Genomic DNA, 19,800 nt, shown 5'->3' with positions numbered 1-19,800 from the left:
AAGATGCTGGCATAGCCAGACTAGAGCTGCAGTCAGTATTGCGACAAAACAGCCATCAGAGACCAGAAGAAACGTGAGTGGTGGCAGCCAGGGGCAGGATGGAGTAAGGGGCAATTTGGTTCAAAGCCAGAGACACTTCAGGACAAAGCCCCGCACAGGGTGGTAGCACAGGACCACAAGACACTCACCTCTCAAAGGCGAAGCGCATGACTACCAGGACCAGTGCCAGGGGCAGGGCTGCCAGCAAGTCCTGGGGGTGGGCATAGACCAGGCCATCCCGGTCCTCTAGGTCAGCCCATGAGTTATTGGGAGGTAGCCAGAAGCGGTCCTGCCACAGCCACTCGTTCAGACTAGACCACATCCTGCGGACAGACGGTAGGTTAGGGGGAGCTCACCGGTAGGGTGGGTGAAGCTGGAAGGCCCATCACCCGACCCTCATGCCCCCAGCACCTGCAGTCCGGAGTTTATTACAGCCAGTGTTAGGAGTAACTTGGTCTGTGCGTCTTCAGACAAATGACTCGATCTCTCCGAACCTCAAGTTCATCTGTAAAACAGGGACAGTAATACCCACCTCTCAGCTGGGCCTGGTTAGGTACACAAAGTGCTCAGCCTGGCGCCTCCTGACCTTTAACAACACGGCTCATGACAGCAGTTATTATTCTGCACTTGACAGACAAGACGATGATGGCCAGAAGTTAAGGAAGTAGGGTCACGACCTCATGTTGTCAAATGCCCGGAAAAGTGTTTTGGATGCAGCCCAAACACCAAAAATTTAAGGAAATCTGTAACTCCCTCGCTGGCTTCCCTTCCCAATGTGGACTCCCCATGAGGTATGAATGTCACTGTCTCATTCGCTATCCCAAACTACGGTGGCAGCTGGGCGAGAGAACCAACAGCAAGACCGAGCTTCCTGGGTTAACGGAGCAGTAACTAAGGTGAGTCAGCTTTCCACCAGGGGCTATCACGGGACCAGCCCCATCTGCAAACCCCGCCATCTTGAATAGCTCACAGTTTCTCCCTTTCTCAAGATCCTCCTGCCTCCCTCTTGTAAGGACCCCTGAGGTTACTTTGGGACCCATAGGGAGTCCAGGGTCATCTCTCATCTCAAGGTTAGCCTGTTAGTAACCTTAATTCCTTCTGCAAACTAACTCCCCTTTGCTATGTGAGGTAACATGCTCCCAGGTCTAGGGATTAGGACATGGACATCTTCAAGGGGTGCTGTTCTGCCAGCCACATAGCCGGCCATCAGGAGAGTGGTGGCTCTTAGGGACAGGTAGTGACCAGAGGGGCCTGCAGAGAGCTGGAAGGTTCAGCCCTCAGTTAAGAAAATTCACTGAGCTGTGCGTGTATGATGTCGGCCCTTTTCTCTATGCAAATGAAAACACTTGTATTTTAAAAGTCCATACAGTTCTGCCCACCTGGCGTGGCTCAATGGTTGAGAGTCAACCTATGAACCAGGAGGTCATGGTTTGATTTCCAGCCAGGGCACATGCCCAGGTTGCCGGTTTGATCCCCAGTAGGGGGTGTATGGGAAGCAGCCAGTCAATGATTCTCTCTCATCATTGATGTTTCTATCTTTTTCTCCCTATCCCTTCATCTCTGAAATAAAAAATTATATATACACTAAAGGCCCGGTGCACAAAAATTTGTGCACTCGGGAGGGTCCCTCAGCCTGGCCTGTGCCCTCTTGCAGTCTGGGACCCCTCGGGGGGATGACCACCTGCTGGCTTAGGCCTGCTCCCTGGGGGATTGGGTCTAAGCTGGCAGTCAGACATCCCTCTAGCAGCCAGGGAGCCCTCAGGGGATGTCCACTTGCCAGCGGGGAGCAGGCCTAGCTGCAATCGGACATCCTTAGCACTGCTGAGGGGGCGGGAGAGGCTCCCACCACCACCGCTGCACTGGCAGCCATCAGCCTGGCTTCTGGCTGAGCAGAGCTCCCCCTGTGGGAGCACACTGACCACCAGGGGGCAGCTCCTGCATTGAGTGTCTGCCCCTGGTGGCCAGTGTGTGTCATAGTGACCAGTGATTCCCAGTCGATCTGCTGGTAGGGTCAATTTGCATATTACCCCTTTATTATATAGGACAGAGGCCTGGTGCATGGGTGGGAGCCAGCTGGTTTGCCCTGAAGGGTGTCCCAGATCAGGGTGGGGGTCCTGCTGGGGTGCCTGGCCAGCCTGGGTGAGGGGCTAAGGGCTGTTTTCAGACTGGCCACACCCCCTTCAGGGAGGGGGGGGGGGGGATGTGGTCCTGCTGGGGTGCCTGGCCAGCCTGGGTGAGGGGCTGATGGCTGTTTGCAGGCTGGCCAAGGCCCCCAGCAGGGACCCTCACCCCATGAGTGTGTGGCTAGCCTGGGTGAGGGGCTGATGGCTGTTTGCAGGCTGGCCAAGCCCCCTAACAGGGACCCTCACCCCATGAGGGTGTGGCCATCCTGGGTGAGGGGCTGATGGCTGTTTGCAGGCTGGCCACAGCCCCCAGCCACCCAAGCTCCCAGTGGAGGCTGGCTGGAAGCAGGTCTCTGGTATTTATTTATCTTCTATAATTGAAACTTTGTTGCCTTGAGCGGAGGCCTCAGCCGGCCAGGGCAGGCAGGAAGCTTGGCTTCCTCCATCGCCAGGGCAACCAAGCCTCCAGCTTGTTCTAGCTCCGTGGCTGCCGGCCGCCATTTTGGTTGGGTTAATTTGCATATAGTCGCTCTGATTGGCTGGTGGATGTGGCTTGGGTGTAGCGAAGGTATGGTCAATTAGCGTCTTTGTCTTTTATTAGTGTAGATATATTTAAAAAGTCTACAAATCTGATTTTAGGTCTGACATGTGGGTTTTCTACCCCCACCAGCAAGCAAATCTGACACCACCTAACTGGAGACAATGTCAGATCCCACAGGTATGGACTCTGTCCTGCAAGACTGCCTCTCCTGACTTCACCTGGGCTTCTGACTGACAAGGGACTACATATCAGAGGTTGCCACCATCCCATTCTCGGGTTTGATGTATTTGCTAGAATGGCTCACAGAACTCAGAGAGACAGTTTACTTGCTAGATCACTGGTTTGTAAAGGATATAGCTCAGGGGCAGCCAGATGGAAGAGATGTGTGGGGCCAGGTATGGGGAAAGGGCACAGAGTTCCATGCCCCCTCCAGGCATCACCACCCCCAAATCTCCATTTGTTCACAGCCTGGAAGCTCTCTGAACCCTGTCCTATTGTTTTTTTTTTTTTAATGGAATCTTTACTACACAGGCATGATTGATTAACTCATTGGCTATTGGTGATTGATTCAACCTTTAGCCTCTCTCCCCTCCTGGGAGGTCCTGGGGTGGGACTGACACATAGTTGGGTCCCCTGACAACCAGCCCCCATCCTTAGGTGACTAAGGGGCTTTCCAAAAGTCACCTCGTTAACATAATAAGATAACTTTATCCATGTCAATTCCCACAGTGTTAGGAGCTCTGTGCCAGGACTGGTGACAAAGACCAAATTTGTATTTATTATTATTAATCACAGTCTCACAAGTGAAATACAGAAAAAATAAAAATTCTTAAGAGCCTGAGGAAGTGAGTGAACCAGGATGGGTGAGAGGATTTGGGGGTAGTTGGGTTCAGTGTGAAGACAAGCTGGGTAGGGGTGGGAGAAGGCCAGGCAGGACTCATGAGTGCGTGGCCGATGTTTAAATCTATGGGCATGGAAGGAATTGCACGTGTGCGAGACAGGGTGTGGATAAGGAGCAGCCCCGACCACACCGAGGCACCCAGCATTCAGTCTTCAGCGAGGGATTAGCAGTGACCACTGCCACTGGATGCTGGTGGGGGAGGGGTGCTAGAAGGCAGTCGCCTGGAAAACAACCAAGGATGTGTGGCACTGACTAGTTTGTTTTTTACTATTATTTTTTAGAATTACCTTCCTGAAACTTGCATTTTATTTATTATTTTTTTATTTTTAATATATTTTTTATTTCAGAGAGGAAGGGAGAGGGAGAGTGAGAAACATCAATGATGAGAATCAATGGTTGGCTGCCTCCTGCACGACCCCTATTGGGGATCGAGCCCACAACCTGGGCATGGAATCGAACCACGACTTCCTGGTTCATAGGTCGATGCTCAGTCACTGAGCCACGCCGCTGGGCGCAGTGACAGTTCCGACCCACGAGCCTCAGATAATCCAGACAGGACAGACAGACGGAAAGGCACCTGCAAGGACTTTTGTCCAGGTCAGGGGTCCTCAAACTTTTTAAACAGGGGGCCAGTTCACTGTCCCTCAGACCGTTGGAGGGCTGGACTATAGTTTAAAAAAAAACTATGAACAAATTCCTATGCACACTGCACATATCTTATTTTGAAGTAAAAAAACAAAATGGGAACAAATACAATATTTGTATTTGCATGTGGCCCGCGGGCTGTAGTTTGAGGACCCCTAGTCCAGGTGGTTGATCTCTAGCAAAGAAACCATCTTCACTAGCAGGAAAGCTGGCTGATCCCATGTACCCACTGGGGCACAGGGCACACACCCTTCCTGGACTTCCTGGCCTCACACATCCACTGCAGGACATCTCCAGCCTCTTCCTCAGGAGCTGTCACAACCATCCGATAAGACACCCCCCACCAAGAGCAGATGGGAGTGGGCTAGGAGTCCAGGTCCCCAGCCCCATGTTCTTCCCCCACCCAAGGGGGCCAGATGGGGTCCACGGAAGCCAGGGTGCTTCAGAGATAAGGGAAAGCACACAACAACGGCATCTCATAACCTCAGGCCTCTGCTGATGTGTGCGGCCTCAAAGTCCACCACTCACTGCCTGACCCTTTGCTCCCATCACACTGTAAAATTCCACACACCCAGCTTTACAAATGCTGCCCTCTGCCTGGAAGGCCCATAGAATGTTTATTGCCCCAGGCTGGGTGCTGAGGACATAAAACGGTGGGGAAAGAGGGCAAGGTCTCTGTCCTTGCAGGTTGTTTAGTTGTCACTTCCTCCTGGAGGCACCGCCCGACTACCCCAACCTTGGATCCACTTAAAGAACCTCGCCAAGCCCTGCCTGGCTCACTGTGGTGTTGGGAGCTAGCCAGGCAGTCTTTCAGAGGCGGTGAGAGGTGAAGAAGGAGAACCAGCCTTAAACCCATCCCCTCAGGTGAAGCAGGCCCAGCCCGTTCTGGCCCCAGAGCCATTTTGAAAAAGTACGTTCCAAACCAGAGAGCGCTCCGAGGTGGCTTCATACCCTACCTGACTGCAGAGGTCTCGGCCCTGGAAGTCCCACCTCTCCTAACCCCAATGTTTGTCGTCCCCCCACCCCCTCCCTCACCCTCTCGATAGAGAAGAGACATCAGTTTGGGAAGAGAACAGGGTCCGGAGCCCAGCAAAGCGGCCAAGTCCCAGGTCCACTGCTCCCAGTCCAGGGGCCTCCATTTCCTCACCCACCTTTGGTGGGCCAGGTGCCTGACACACAGGGTGGGCTCAGGGGCGGCTGTGAACAAGCATCTATAGTGAGCAAGGCCTGAACTTCTCTTTCACTCCCGATCCCCCCCCCCCCCCGGATGCCCTCTTCCCCAAGGACGGGAGGAAGTGGGGTGCTGGGTGGCACTCCTCCTCAGTCTTCACCTTTCCTCTTTTGGACGCCTGCACTGTGACCCTCTGCCTCCTTGGGCATCCGCTACCCTGTCTGAGAAATGCGTACAGTCAGGTCTCCTGCTTTACCACACACCCTGCATGCCGGTATTGCCACACACTGCGCTCCTGCCTCACCCATTTCCTCGGGCTACTGACCTGGCTGCTCTATGCCTCCATTTCCTCATCTATAAAATGGAGTAACCACAGGCCCTTTCACATGAGGTAGCTGGAAAGACACCAGGAGAGGAGTGGGCACAATTGTCAGCAGTGGAGAGGGGTGGGCTGGAGAATGTTCTGGAAAGGAGGGGTGGCAGGTTCTAGGTGGTTCTTCCAGAACAGGCTCTGACCTTAAAGCTGTACCTAATGAACTCAGGCTGGGCTCAGCCAGGGCCACAGAGGGGTCATTTGGAGAATGACCATGTGGGTGGCGGGGCCAGCCTGAGCCTTCATCTCCATCACCATCAGTCCGGCTGCATTTTGAAGCCTCTTTGGCCTTATTCCCAGCCCTGCCTCTGCCACCTGGAGCTAGACTCTGATAATCCTTCTTAGTGGCTAAAAATATCCCCAGATTGGGGGACGGGGAGAGAGATTAGGGCTTGCGCTGACATGAGGAGGGGGCAGGAGAGCAGAGGATCCCTGGTCTGCCTCAGGGGTCTGAAAGACCTCGCCTAGTCCTATTATTCCCCTGAACCCTCAAATGTCCCACCAGAGCAGGACTGTGCACACAAGTTTGTCTTATTTTCAATCTGACTGGAAATAGGACCAGCCTGAGTTTTCTAATTGAAATAGGAAATCAATTCAGACTCCAGATATCCAGGTCCAGCCCAGGGAAAGACAGACACACGACAGACACAGACACGCACACACACACAATCACCCAGCCCCTATAGCTGGCCTGCTGCCTGGAGTCACCTGACTCCTCCAGCTGGAGGCCCTGGCAAAGAACACATGATGTGCTAAGTGGGGATTGTTTGTCGATAACTATAGTTGCCCCTGTACTGGGCCCTGGCTGTGCCCTCCAGATGGCCCTGGCTCCCCCACTCTGGACCTCTCTGAACAGGGTGTCCGAGGGGTGCTAATAACCAATGATGCAGCCAGTCCAGGAGACACTACCATATTGCTCCCTGCAAAGATCTAAAGAAGGGCCCCCAAGCCCAGGGTTCTACATTGCCCCAGCCTATTTTATTTTTTAAAAATATTTTTATTGCCTTTTAGAGAGAGAGGAAGGGAGAAGGAGAAAGGGAACCATGGATGTGTGAGTAGAACATCGATCAGCTGCATCCTACACGCCCCCTACCGGGGATTGAGCCCACAACCTGAGCAAAACCTTTCGGTGCCCAGAATGACGCCCAACCAACTGAGCGACACCAGCCAGGGCTGCCTTCATCCATCATTCTTCTCAGCTCACCCATCACCTCCTCAGAGAAGCCTTCTCAGGCTACCAACAAAGCTACGTTATTAGTCCATCTCTTTACCCTGTTTCGTTCCTTTAGCCCCGTCATCTCAGTTGATCTGTTTTTTTATTCACTTGTTTGTCTGCCTCAATACAAGGCATAAGCCTCATGAAGGCATGGATGTTGTTTTAGTCACTGCATTTTCCTCAGAAAGGGCCTGGCACATTAGGTACCATCTAATGAGTAGATGAATGAGTGGACAGAACAGACACATTGACAAGTGGGTGGACATGAAGACTTCATGTCAGGTGCTCAAACTTCCTAGAAAAATATGCCACTTTCTATAACAGGCAAGGTCAGCTTGATCCCCACTAAGTAGGTGTACTGTCTCCCTATAAACTGGGAAGCCTGAGGCTCAAAGCCAGAAGCTACTAGAAATAGGTCACCCAGCCAGCAAAGGAGGAAGCCAGGGTTGGAAACTCCCTCAGGGGGATCAGGACTCACAGGACCCTGTGGAGGCCTCTACAGTCCTGCTTCTGCTTATCAAGGTTTCCTGGCAAGCTCAGGGGCCTGGGTGAGCTGAGTCAGGTACCCTGGTATCCCCAGCCCACTAGCCACCCTTCATGACCTCATCCATCCCACCCACACCCCTGGTGGCCCCCCACCCCCCCAATCAAACAACCAACAGTGGGGCCATAAAGTTGCTGCTCTACAGCTGCCTGGCAGGCCTGCTCTCCTAGCACTGCTCCCTCCCTCCAACAGCTCCATCCAGTACCCCACCCCCCAACAACACCCAGGTCCTAGGATGCTCAAGGGCTTCCCCTGGTGGTCCAGCCTCCAGGGTCTTTATGAGCCTTTTGCCAGAAATGCTTCCACCCCCTTCACTGGGCCAGTTCCTGCTAGCCTTTCAAGACCCGATCAGATTAACTTCCCTTCTCTGCCCTTCCCACTCTCAGCAGAACCCCCTCCTCAAGCCTTTTCTTTCTTCCTTCCTTCCTTCCTTCCTTCCTTCCTTCCTTCCTTCCTTCTTTCTTTCTTTCTTTCTTTCTTTTCAATCCTCACCTGAGGATATTTTCCCATTGATTTTTAGAGAGAGTGGCGGAGAGAGGGAAAGATGAGAGAAACATCGATGTGAGAGAAACACTTGATTGCCTCCTGTACAAGGCCCAGTTAGGGCCCAGGCCAGGGAGGAGCCGGCGACTGAGGTACGTGCCCTTGACCGGAATCAAACCCCGGCCTGGACCTTTGGGTCCACAGGCCGATGCTCTAGCCACTGAGCCAAACCCACTAGGGCAGAGGTTCTCAGCCTGTGGGTCGCGACCCCTTTGGGGGTTGAACAACCCTTTCACAGAGGTCGCCTAAGACCATCGGAAAACACATATATAATTACATATTGTTTTTGTGATTAATCACTATGCTTTAATTATGTTCAATGTGTAACAATGAAAATACATCCTGCATATCAGATATTTACATTACGATTCATAACAGTAGCAAAATTACAGTTATGAAGTAGCAACGAAAATAATTTTATGGTTGGAGGTCACCACAACATGAGGAAATGTATTAAAGGGTCATGGCATTAGGAAGGTTGAGAACCACTGCACTAGGGCCTCAAGCCTTTCTGAAGAACTGTGTTTTGGCCCTGGCCAGACCCCATGGAGCTTAGAGAGCTAGGTAGCTCTGAGTCTCCCTCAACAGTGAGCAACAGGGAAAGAGATGTCTGGGGTCCCCAGCATCACCTAGTGTGGGTATGTGTTGGGGGTCAGTCAGGGAGCTTTCAAGGACTGAGGGAGGATCAGGTCTCTGGAGGTTTGAGGGGGGAAATGAGCAGTCCCCAGCCTCAAAGGCAGGCAGAGGTGGGGCAGCAGGATCTGATGGATACCTGCCCAGGGTGGGGTCAGGAATACAGGTGAGGGTATAAGGCAGCCCTACAGGACTACAATTAAAATAACAACATAGCTTCATTGAGGATCATTGACATGTAAGAAATGGCATGTTTAAAGTATGTGATCCAATGTATTTTGACATATACGCACAACCATGAAATCATCACTTCAATCAAGATATTGAATACAACTGACCCTTAAACAATACGGGTTTGATCTACGTTGGTCCACACTATATGCAGATTTTTCAAATCTTGTAAACAGATGACAAGCTTACATATTGATAAACATATAGAGTACTAAAAATGCATTCTCTTCTTAATGATTTTCTTCATACCATTATCTTTTATTTAGCTTAGTTTACTGTAAAAACACAGTATGCATTTGTCAACTGTTTATGTTATCAGAAAGATTTCCAGTCAATAGTAGGCTATTAGTAGTTAAGTTTTGGGGAAGTCAAAAGTTAAAGACAGCCCTAGCTGGTTTGGCTCAATGCAGCGGTTCTCAACCTGTGGGTTGCGACCCCTTTGGCGGTTGAATGACCCTTTCAAGGGTCGCCTAAGACCATCCTGCATATCAGATATTTACATTACGATTCATAACAGTAGCAACATTACAGTTATGAAGTAGCAATGAAAATAATTTCATGGTTGGGTCACAACATGAGGAACTGTATTTAAAGGGCCAGAAGGTTGAGAATCACTGGGATAGAGCATCAGCCTGTGGATGGAAGGATCCCAGGTTCAATTCCTGTCAAGGGCACATGGCCGGGTTGCAGGCTTGATCCCCAGTAGGGGGCGTGCAGGAGGCATCCGATCAATGATTCTCATCATTGATGTTTCTGTCTCTCTCTCCCTCTCCCTCCTTCCTCTCTGAAATCAATTTATATATATATATATATATATATATATATATATATATATATATATATATATATATATGACATATTGTCAAATGGGGTTAGGGTCCCTGACTCTGTATTGTTCAAGGGTCACCATCACTTCCTAAGTTTCCTTGTGCCCCTTCAGAGGCCTCCATCTTGCCCTTCCAGTGAAAACTGGAAGGAACTTTGATGTCCAACATTTGGGAATCAGGAGCCTCAGCACTCCACACGATGAAATATTAGGTATGCGTTAAAAAGAGTGAAGACACATGGATGAACCTTGAGGACATTATGAACCTTGAGGACAATAAGCCAATCACAAAATGACAAATACTACAGGACACCACACAGGAGGTCCTTAGGGGAGTCAAAGCAATGGGAAGTTATTGTTTAATGTAATAAGAGTTTCAGTTTTGCAAGATAAAAAAGTTGTGGAGATAGGTTGCATAACAATGTGAACATCTCAACAATACTGAACTGTGCACTTAAACATGGCCAAGATGGTCAATTTTTGTTATTTTTTTTTACCACAATTAAAAACATTTTGTAATTTAAAAAAATTATCAAGGGAGGGGGAAAGAAGAGGACAAGCTATGTTCACTGACTTGGGAGATCATCGAACTAAAAAAATAAAAGCAGAGACACACTGATGGCCTGACACATAGATTATGAAATGGACAACCACCAAGACTTCTGCTTCTGGTAACAGTGGAGTTAGCCACATCAGACCAGTCCTCTTAGAGATGACAAATGCTGGACTAAATATTAAAAAACAACGATAGCAAGTCCTCAAATAACGTCATTTCAGTATAATGTTGATGAAATGCTGTAGGAACTTAACTCTGTTTACATCAATTAGGCTTTGGTAAATTGGCTTTGGTATTCGTCATTTCACTTAAAGTCACAGAACCGATCAATGTTAAGTGAGGACTTACTGTACCCGAATGCTCTGGTGCTGCAATGTCCAATGTGGGAGCCACTAGCCTTAATATGTGACTATTTACATTTCAATTAATTAAAATTAAAAATTAAATATAATTTAAAATTCAGTTCCTCAGTTGCACCAGAAACATGTCTACTCCATGGGCAGTGCAAACGGAACATTCTCATCGTGCACACAATCCTACTGAGCAGCACTGCTCACCATTAACGGAGAAGGTGGATGGGAGTCCATACCTGGAACAAGGGAACAGTATGGGATGAGTTTCCTATTTTTTATTGTTATTTACTGGAAATAGAAACTGGCTTGAAAAATGAGAAGACAGAGCCCACAGAGACCATGACAGCTCAACAATAGATGGAATATGTAAAAAAATGAGACAAAAAAAAAAAAAGCAGCTCCAGGTTCTGTACAAAAACTGTAAAACCTGAACCATACATGTACCGGGCAGACTCCAACCAGCCCAACTGAGGCTAAAAAGAAAGGGTGAAATTTCACCTGTCACCACCGTGTCAAAACAGACTTTGGAGCTTGAATCCAGATAGGTTAATTGCCTGATAAAATTAAAAAAAAAAAATCAATGGTCTTCAGAGGAACAACAGAATCCAGAGTCTCAGCAACATATCTTTCACAATGTCCAGAATACAATCCAAAATCCTTGCCACATGAAGAAACAGGAAAACATGACCCATACTCAAGAAAGAAGAAAATCAACGGGGACTGACCCTGAGGTAACCCAGATGTTGTAATGAGCAAATAAGGACTTCGAAGCAGCTATTATACTTAGTATAGTCAAGGATGTGAAGAAAAATGACCTCCTAATGAATGAGCAAATAAGACACCTCAGCAGAGAAGCAGAAACTATAAAAATGAACCAACAGAAATTCTAAAACTGAAAAATACAATATTTGAAATACAGTTGCGTGTGGGCTTTTAGCTCTGTCACACTCAAGTCGTTCCCCACCCACTGAACATGCTTTCTTTCCCCTGAAGCTTCTTGGCCAAGATCCCACCTTCCAGCCCAGGCCCCTCCACACCCCCCGGACACTCAGCTACTCAAGGCCTGCAGTTGTACCCACGCCCCTAGTTACTGTTGAGGAAGTCCCTGCCCTGCTGAGGCCGCCTCTCTCCATCGCAATCACTGTGGCCTCTGCCCAGCTCTCCCCGCCTAGGGTTTGGCCTCAGCCACCACCCTCCGTCAGCATCCATGCCATCCTTCTACCATGCATACCAGACCCCCTCAGCTTTAAACCCTGAAAGTGCTCCCACCGACCTGGCTTTATGCACTCAGGCACATCTTTAGGCCTTTGCATGAATGAGTGTAGTTCTTCTAGTTGCCAAAGTCGTCATTCTGAATTTTGAAACTGTTGCCTTTTTCACACCACAAAATTCACATGACTCTATAGGAGTACTCAGATTGGTGGAGTAGTATGGGTTCCCATCTCCCCCATCAATAATGCCCTCCCTTTCTGCCTGCCAAATCCCTCTGGTTCTTCAAGAATGTTCTACACACGTCTTCCAGGAAGCCTGCCAGATGCCCTCACACTGGGCTAGGGGCCGTTACCGTGGCTTCTCCTACCACCTTTCTCAGAAATTTTGGGGCAACTCTGTCTCTTCCCCAGTAGCCTGGTGATGGGGCCTGACCTCTCCATGTCCCCAGCACCTGACACAGGACAGGTGCCCAGAAGCTGGCCACCAAAGACTGAAAGAAAAAAGGCTAAGCTGAGACGCTGACTGGTTGCAGCCCCCCGGGCCTTGGAACGCAACTTAGCTCGTCTCAATCCTCCCCACTTCTCCCATCCCTGCCCCACCTGTGTGATTACACACCCACCAATCTCCTTCCAAAGGCTCACTTTTTTTTCCTAATTCCATTTGTTTTTAGAGAGAGTGGAGAGGGAGAGGGGAGAGACACATCGATTGGTTGCCTCCCACACACTCTGACTGGGATAGGGGGTTGAACCCGCAACCCAGGCACGTGCTCTTGACCGGAAATTGAACCTGCAACCCTTTGGTCCATGGCCTGATGCTCTAACCACTGAGTACACCAGCCAGGGCCCCAAAGGCTCACTTTTTTCTTCAAGTACATTCATTTTCAGATTGCCCCACACACGCTAAGAGAAAGCCAGCCGTAGTGTCATGTGCAGACAGTGGGCATAAAACATAGTGAAAACAAGATGACATTCATTCCTGGCTAAATTCTGAAGGTCCTGAGGCATAGTTTTTATACCTATTTCTAAAATTTCAATGGGCTATGCTCACTTGAGTCCTGGATGAATATGGTTGACCCAGGTGAACAGTTACAGCCCTTCTGTCTCACTCCTGTCTCAATGCAGACATCACTGCAAGCATCTCTCTTATTGCATCAATACTCTTCCTGTATCCCTGGAGAATGTTCTGGAAACCCTGAACCCTCAGAGCCAGCTTTAAATCCAGGAACAACCCAGGCCGCAAGGAAGAGGTCTTTTTCTGTGTTACTGAGATAAGGCTCTTAGATCCAATAAACACATACTACTCCACCAATTTGAATACTTCTATAGAGTCATGTGAATTTTGTGGTGTGAAAAAGGGCAAGTTTCAAAATTCAGAATGGCTACTTTGGCAACGAGAAGAACTACACCGAGGAGGCATGTGTGTGAGCAACCTGACCCCTCCTCCAAGAACCACCATATGATCTTGCAGTCCAGAGGCTCTTAGCGCCTGAGAAAACCGGGCACTCCACAGTGGAGGGGAAACTGGACTTGATCATCAGAAATAAGCCATTTGGAAAATGGTACTGCTATCTCACATCCTAAAGGTCCATGCATTTGTCCTGGAAAATGGTCTATGAAACGTTTCCTTTGTATCCAAAAGCAAAAGATAAACAATCTATGAAGAGAAAACAACAACAACATACATATGACCTCCTCAGAGAGGCTCAGACTACCTAAAGTAACCCCCCTACTCTCAACACATGTCTTGAAAATCCTAGGACTATGTGGGAATGTATGAAGTGTCCTCTCCCTGGTCTGACTTGCCCCCAGCTTTTTCCAATCTCCAGCCAGGACCCCAGAGAGCTACAGCAGGTGTCCAGTGCCAGGAGTTTCTGTAGTGTGTATTTTGCAGATGGGGAAACTGAGACACAGGCTGGAAAGTGGAAAGCTGGGATTTGAATCTAAGCCCACCTGTCTCCAGAGCCTGACACCCTACGCACCCTCCCCCGAGTCCCTCCCCTTCCAAGCCAAGCCTCTCAGGAGGTACCCGGGAGGCCTGTCATCCTTTCACAAACATGTACTGGGTGCGGACTGTGTGCCAGGTGCTGGCTGTACACTGGGGGGCCAGCAGGGTACTGACTACCACAGGATTCCCACCACATCCAGAACCTCAGCTCTAAAGGGTGGGAGTGGAGATGGCAAACAACATATATTTTATTAATTTGTTTCATGATGTCAGGTAGTAGAGAGAAAAATAAGGAAGGAAAAAGGACCAGGAGTTGATCAGTAAGGGCTGCAATGTTAAACAGGAAGGTCAGGAAGGCCTCTCTGACAAGATATTTGAACGAAAGAGGCGAGGAAGGAAGCCACGGGGACAGAACATTCTAGGCAGCTAGAACAGCTTGTGCAAAGGCCCTGAGTGATGGGGCTGGAACAGAGGAGAGAAGGGGAAGAGGCGAGGTGAAGGTAGGGAAGTGACAGCCAATATCTAAGCAATATCTCAGATGGAGAAATGAGACTCAGAGGCAGACATCTCCAGAGCTTGTCCTGCCTGCTCTCTCCTGTCACTCAAGCTCCCTGTACCCTGCCATCTCAATAGTTTAGCCTGACCTCCTTGCCCCAACTGTGGTCCCATGGCACCTGCCAGGATCACTGCCATGGCTGAGCCAGGGCCCAAGGGAGCTGCTCTTAGGTGCACCCATCCCCATTTTGGAGGGTGATGGGGGTGGTGGAGGGAATAGTCCCAACCATGGTGTGTCTTGGCTCCGATTAAGGTTCCAGGGTCCATGTGTCCAAAGCCTCTGAAGCCGGAGGGGTTTGGGGAATATCTGGGTGACGGATGGGAGTGTGGAGGGTCACCAGGCCCAGATGACCAGGCCTTTCATAGGGTCTGTGTGTGAGTGTGGGTTGAGGGGGGGAAGGGTGCCCTTTTCCTCAACCTGGAAAGGGAGTGATTGGGCTGGTGGCAGGGCCATCCTCAGGGCCTGCCTCGGTTTTTGCTGCTTGTCCTGAAGGCGCAGTCAGACCCCTGCCTGTCATCCCTGTGTCCCTTAGGGCTCTGATCACCTTTTTGAGAGCATCCTACCTTAACACCCAGCTCTGAGCCCTGTACAACCCGCCTGGCCTGCAGGCCAGCCACCAGTGCCGGCGCCCCAGCCCCCCACGTCCCCCATCATTACCCTCCCCTGGCTACTTTCCTCCACTCCCTCTAGCCCCTCCAGGGTCTCCCAGGTCAGCTGAGCCCCACAAGTGCAGGGAGAAGGGGGTGGGCTTCCCTCCTGTCAGTCCCCTCAGCCTGCAGGGTTCCAGGACTTCAGAGCAGAATGACCAGTGCACACAAGGGACAAAGTACCAAAGCAATACCCCCTCCCTGCAAACCGCAAAGCAGTCCTGGAGCAAGGACACTCCAGGGTCTGCTGTTGCACCCGAGAGCCTGTCTCTTCATCTGCTCCACTCTCCCCCTCGCTCACTCTGCTCCGGCCACACCAGCCCCCTCACTACCTCTAACATGCCAGGCCTGGTCCTGCCTCGGAACTTTGACCATGCTGGTCCCTCTGCCTGAATGCTCTTCCTTCAGATGCCCACCCATCCCCAATCTGACTGGCTCCTTCTCATCCTTCAGGTCTCTTCTTACCATCTTCCTCCTTCCGTCCTCCCAGAACATCAGTTCCATGGGAGGGGGGAGATTTTACTTTGTTCACTACTAGTCTCCACTGTCTCCCAGTGCAGGGACTTTCGAAGTATAGGCTGAATGAAGGTGGGAGGGGGAGAAAGCCAGGCATGGCTGGCAGGGGACCCGTACTCAGATACACATACTAGGACTTGGGCCAAAATATGGTTTTGAAAGCCCAGGAGGGCGGGGAAAAAGCCAAACTCCTGCTGGTTCAGTCCGCACTGAACTGGTGTGAGGGCATCATATAACAAGGGTATAAAATCAAGATAGGGAGGGGCAAGGCCTCCTCTTTGCCACTGCGGTCAGAGAGAGATTGGGTCTGAGGTGCAGATTCAGGTGCAGCTTCAAGGGTGGCAATAAAAAGCCCATTCTGAAAGGCTTGGGGGGGGGGGGAGGGGGTAAAAAAGGCAAACAAATAAGGGAGTAAGACCCTGCCAAGGGAGGGATTAGAAGCAGGGGATTGAGAAACATGGCTTCGTCCTTTAAAAAAATTTTTTTTTAGTGATTTCAGAGAGAGGAAGGGAGAGAGAGAGAGAGAAACAGCAATGATGAAATCGCTAATCGGCTGCCTCCCACACGCCCCCACTGGATCCAGCCAGAAAACCCGGTACGTGCCCTAACCGGGAATCCAACTGTGAACTCCTACTCAATGCTCAACCACTGAGCCACACCGGCCGGCTCGTTCTCCTTTTTGAAGCCCTTGCTCCTTCGGCTTTATTTTTTAAATATATTTTTATTGATTTCAGAGAAGAAGGGAGAGGGAGAGAGATAGAAACATCAGTGATGAGAGAGAATCATTGATTGGCTGCCTGCTGCAGGCCCCTACTGGGGATCGAGCCCGCACCCCGGGCATGTGCCCACAGGCTGACGCTCTATCCACTGAGCCAAACCAGCGAGGGCTCCTTTGGCTTTTGACTTGTCACCCACTCCTGATTTCCTTCCACCCTCTCCCCAAACTCCACGCCCCCACCCAAGGTGGGTATGTGTCCCAAGCTCCAGGCTTGCTTCTCCAAAGCCTGCCTGCACCCAGCCGCATCTCACCTCCACCTGGACCGCCAGTAGCACCACAGAAACAGATTGCTAACTTGTACCTGAACCTGCTTCCCACGCAGCAGCTTCTGCATCCTATCCAACTGCAAATCTGCCCTGGACCCACCCACTTACTTCTCACACAGCCACGCTTCCACCTGGTCCAGCTCCATCATGATCTGGACCAGTGCAGCGTGCCTGCCTCCATGCTGGCTCCTGCAGGCAGCAACTCCCATGTACCCTGCAGTTCCTCCCCTCCACAACTTAGCTCACTGGTCTCTGCCCATTAACTCTTCTTTTTTTTTCTCTCCCTCTTCCCATTAACTCTCTTTTTTTTTTTTAAATATATTTTATTGATTTTTTTACAGAGAAGAAGGGAGAGGGACAGAGTTAGAAACATTGATGAGAGAGATTGATCAGCTGCCTCCTGCACGCCCCCCACTGGGGATGTGCCTGCAACCAGGGTACATGCCCTTGACCGGAATCGAACCCGGGACCTTTGAGTCCGAAGGCCCAGGCCGATGCTCTATCCACTGAGCCAAACCGGTTCGGCTCTTCCCATTAACTCTTAATCATCCTTACTAATGAGTCCAACAGCCACCTCCTCCAAGAAGCCTTTCCTGACCCCTCCCCAGGCTGAATCAGCTCACTCCTCTGGTCCCCTACCCCCAGGCATTCTATTTTATCAGATGCTTATGGCCTATGAGCTGGACAATGTGCTCATCTCTGAAGTGATGATTGTTATTATTCCCATTTTGCAAGGAAGAAACTGAAGCACAAAGGAAGTGAAGTCACTAGCCTGAGGGCATTGACCTCAAACTGGCAGGACCTGGTCTGTGGCAACTTCCAGACAACCACAGCAGGAAAGGGGACAGCCTGCAGTGCCTGGATAAGAGAGAACCTTGCCTCGCCACCCCATGCCTGCTTTCCTGTGGGTGTCCCAGGGGTAGTGGGAGGTGGGAGGAGTGAACCAAGGCCTGCTCCCCCAACCCCCCACCCCCACCAACTACAGTCATCCTAGCAGCTCCTGTGCCAGTGTTCACTCCATGCCAGGCACTGGGCCAACTAAACACTTTGCATGCCTGACTCAATCTGCAAATGGCCCTGGGTCTGGAGATGGGTGCAGTTACGAACTCCCACTCCCATTTCTCAGAACAAGAAATGGAGGCTCATAGGGCTGTGAACTTCCACTGGCACTGGAGTCTTCCCCATCTCCCCCTAGTCATGAGGCTGCCACTGGGATGGCCAAGCCCTTTCCTAGCCAAGGCTTCCTTTGACCTCCGACCCTCCCAGGGATAGGAACTGCTGACCCATTTTGCAGATGGGCAAACTGAAGCTCAGAAACTTTCCCTGTGGCCAAAAGGCCAGTTCAAGGACCAAGGCTCCCAGCTTATTTTCACTGCCTCTTCCCTCTCCACTAAGATGTCTTTGCTGGGAGCTAGGAGGGCAGGCAAGGAAGGTCCTGAGAGCCTCCTCCCTGCAGTCTGCCCAGGCCTGTGGTACCCAGGTGTGTTGAGTGAGGCTCTAGGGCACTCACTGGTTTATTCACAGCAGCTGCTCTTGGAAGGGGACTGAGTTGAGGTGGGGATGCAAGGAGCTTCAAAGACAGCCCCATCCTCTAGAATTTCTAACTCAGATGGCCCCATGCAACAGATCCAGGCCGCCTCCATGGGGCCAGCTGGGGCTCAGTTGCTTGGGACCTTGCCTGGGCTCCCCCATCAGGTGGCATTCTCATAGGTTTTGCAAATCAGCCTTGGCCAAAACAGGCCCCTCCTCCACCCCCACACACGTTTTCCCCTCAGTTTCCCCATCCCAGCCATGAAAGGCCCCTCCGCACTCCCAGCTGCCCAAGCCAGCAATCTCCTCTGGGCACTTTCCTTCATGCCCCACTTCTGAGCAGGGAGGAGATAATGATGTTCTGACAAAATTAACCCCCAATTCACCTAGTTTCCACCACCCTGCCAGCCCGGCCGCAAGCAGCAGCCTCCTCCCCTCTGTTCTGCCCACAGCAGCTGCTGGATCTTCTTAAGACTACCGCACCCACTTTGTTCTAAGCCTTCTGGGGACCCCACAGGCTTGAAAATGGAAACCACACACTCCTGCCACCCATCTTCGAGGCCCGGGCCAACCTCTCCCACTTGCAATCCCCGCGCTTCAGCCACGCTGGCTCTGTTCCGCCCTGCAGACACACCAGGCTGGGCCCTACCTCAGAATCTTGCCGTTTCCTGGGCCCAAGAAGCCCTCGTGGCTGGTTGCTCCGGCCCGGACGGTACCTGCTCCGAGAAGCCCTCCCTGACCTGACTTACCCCATCGCCTGATGCGTAGTCTTCCCCGCACTCAGCAGGGGCCAGAACGGTCGGTATCTGTTTACGCGGCTCCTAGCAGCCTCTGCGGCCCCGGCTGCACCCCCAACTCGGGCACGTCGGGGGCACCCGGGAGTCGCTCCGGATGGGTTCGCGGGGGAGGGACCGACACTCGCGCAGCGCTCCCCGCGTCCACAGCGATTCCCTGGCGTCACGGTGCCAGGCTGCCCCAGTCCTTCCCGCCCGCGTCGCAGCCGCATCCCCGGGAGCGCGCGGCGCCGGGGCCCTCCAGGGAGCAGGGCTCTCTCGGGGAGGCAGCCCGGGCCTGGGACCAGATGGGAAGCCCCAAGAGGCCGTCCGGGCAGGGCGCTGGGGGGCCGAACTGAGTCACGTGGGGGCCGGGCCGGGGCCGCCATGGCTGTGGAGGAGGGGCGGGCGCTGGCCGCGAGGGTGGCGTTTGGGACGGCGTTCTGGGCGCGGGAGGTTCGCTTACCTGGGGGGCGGGCGGCCGAGCTCACCGGGTTGGGGTCCGCACGCCAAACAGAGAAACACGCAGGGAGCACCAGGTAGCCGGACTCGGCACGGCGCCGGCTGGGGCCGCGGGAAAAGGCTGGAGGGGGTGCGGGGCGGGGCCTGGAAGGGCGGGGCTGGGGGCGGGGGCGGCGGGACGCTGGATCCTGGCGGCGCTCGGCTCCCTCTCGGCAACCGGCCACTTCCCTCCCGCCCGCGGGCGGCCGCAGACCCTCCCCGCCGCCGGCCCCGCCCCGAGGCTTTCTTGGCTGCGGTCCAGCCTCAGATTTCTCGCCGGAACCTGCCGCTCGCCTCTGAATACGGCCCAGTACGCCGCGCGCTCAGCCTGGCCCCCTGCTTCTCCTGCGTCCGCCACTCGTACCCCGGCCCCCGCCGGAGC

General features: G+C 52.0%; 1 protein-coding gene across 3 annotated transcripts in view; it reads right to left on the bottom strand.

Annotated features, from left to right (window-relative positions):
- CERS4 (ceramide synthase 4) overlaps positions 1–19,593 on the bottom strand; it is a 28,162-nt gene extending 8,569 nt beyond the window's left edge. Inside the window, exons 1-3 of one of the 3 annotated variants that reach the window (XR_013995967.1) lie at positions 18,894–19,235; positions 451–544; positions 189–362 (exon numbers count right to left, since the gene is read on the bottom strand). Coding sequence is in view for 2 of the 3 variants with exons in the window: in XM_081090723.1 (XP_080946849.1) it covers positions 189–361 (173 nt within the window). In the remaining variant the exon portion in view is untranslated. Of the gene's footprint in view, positions 1–188; positions 363–450; positions 545–18,893 lie in introns of all 3 variants that reach the window. The other 2 variants (XM_081090723.1, XM_081090722.1) reach the window with 2 other exon arrangements.
- Positions 19,594–19,800: the final 207 nt, after the last annotated feature.

This window comes from Myotis nattereri (genome assembly GCF_964212035.1).
Source record: "Myotis nattereri genome assembly, chromosome: 5".
Lineage (NCBI taxonomy): Eukaryota > Metazoa > Chordata > Mammalia > Chiroptera > Vespertilionidae > Myotis > Myotis nattereri.
Note: the sequence above shows the minus strand (reverse complement) of the source record. Positions and strands in the feature narration are given on the sequence as shown.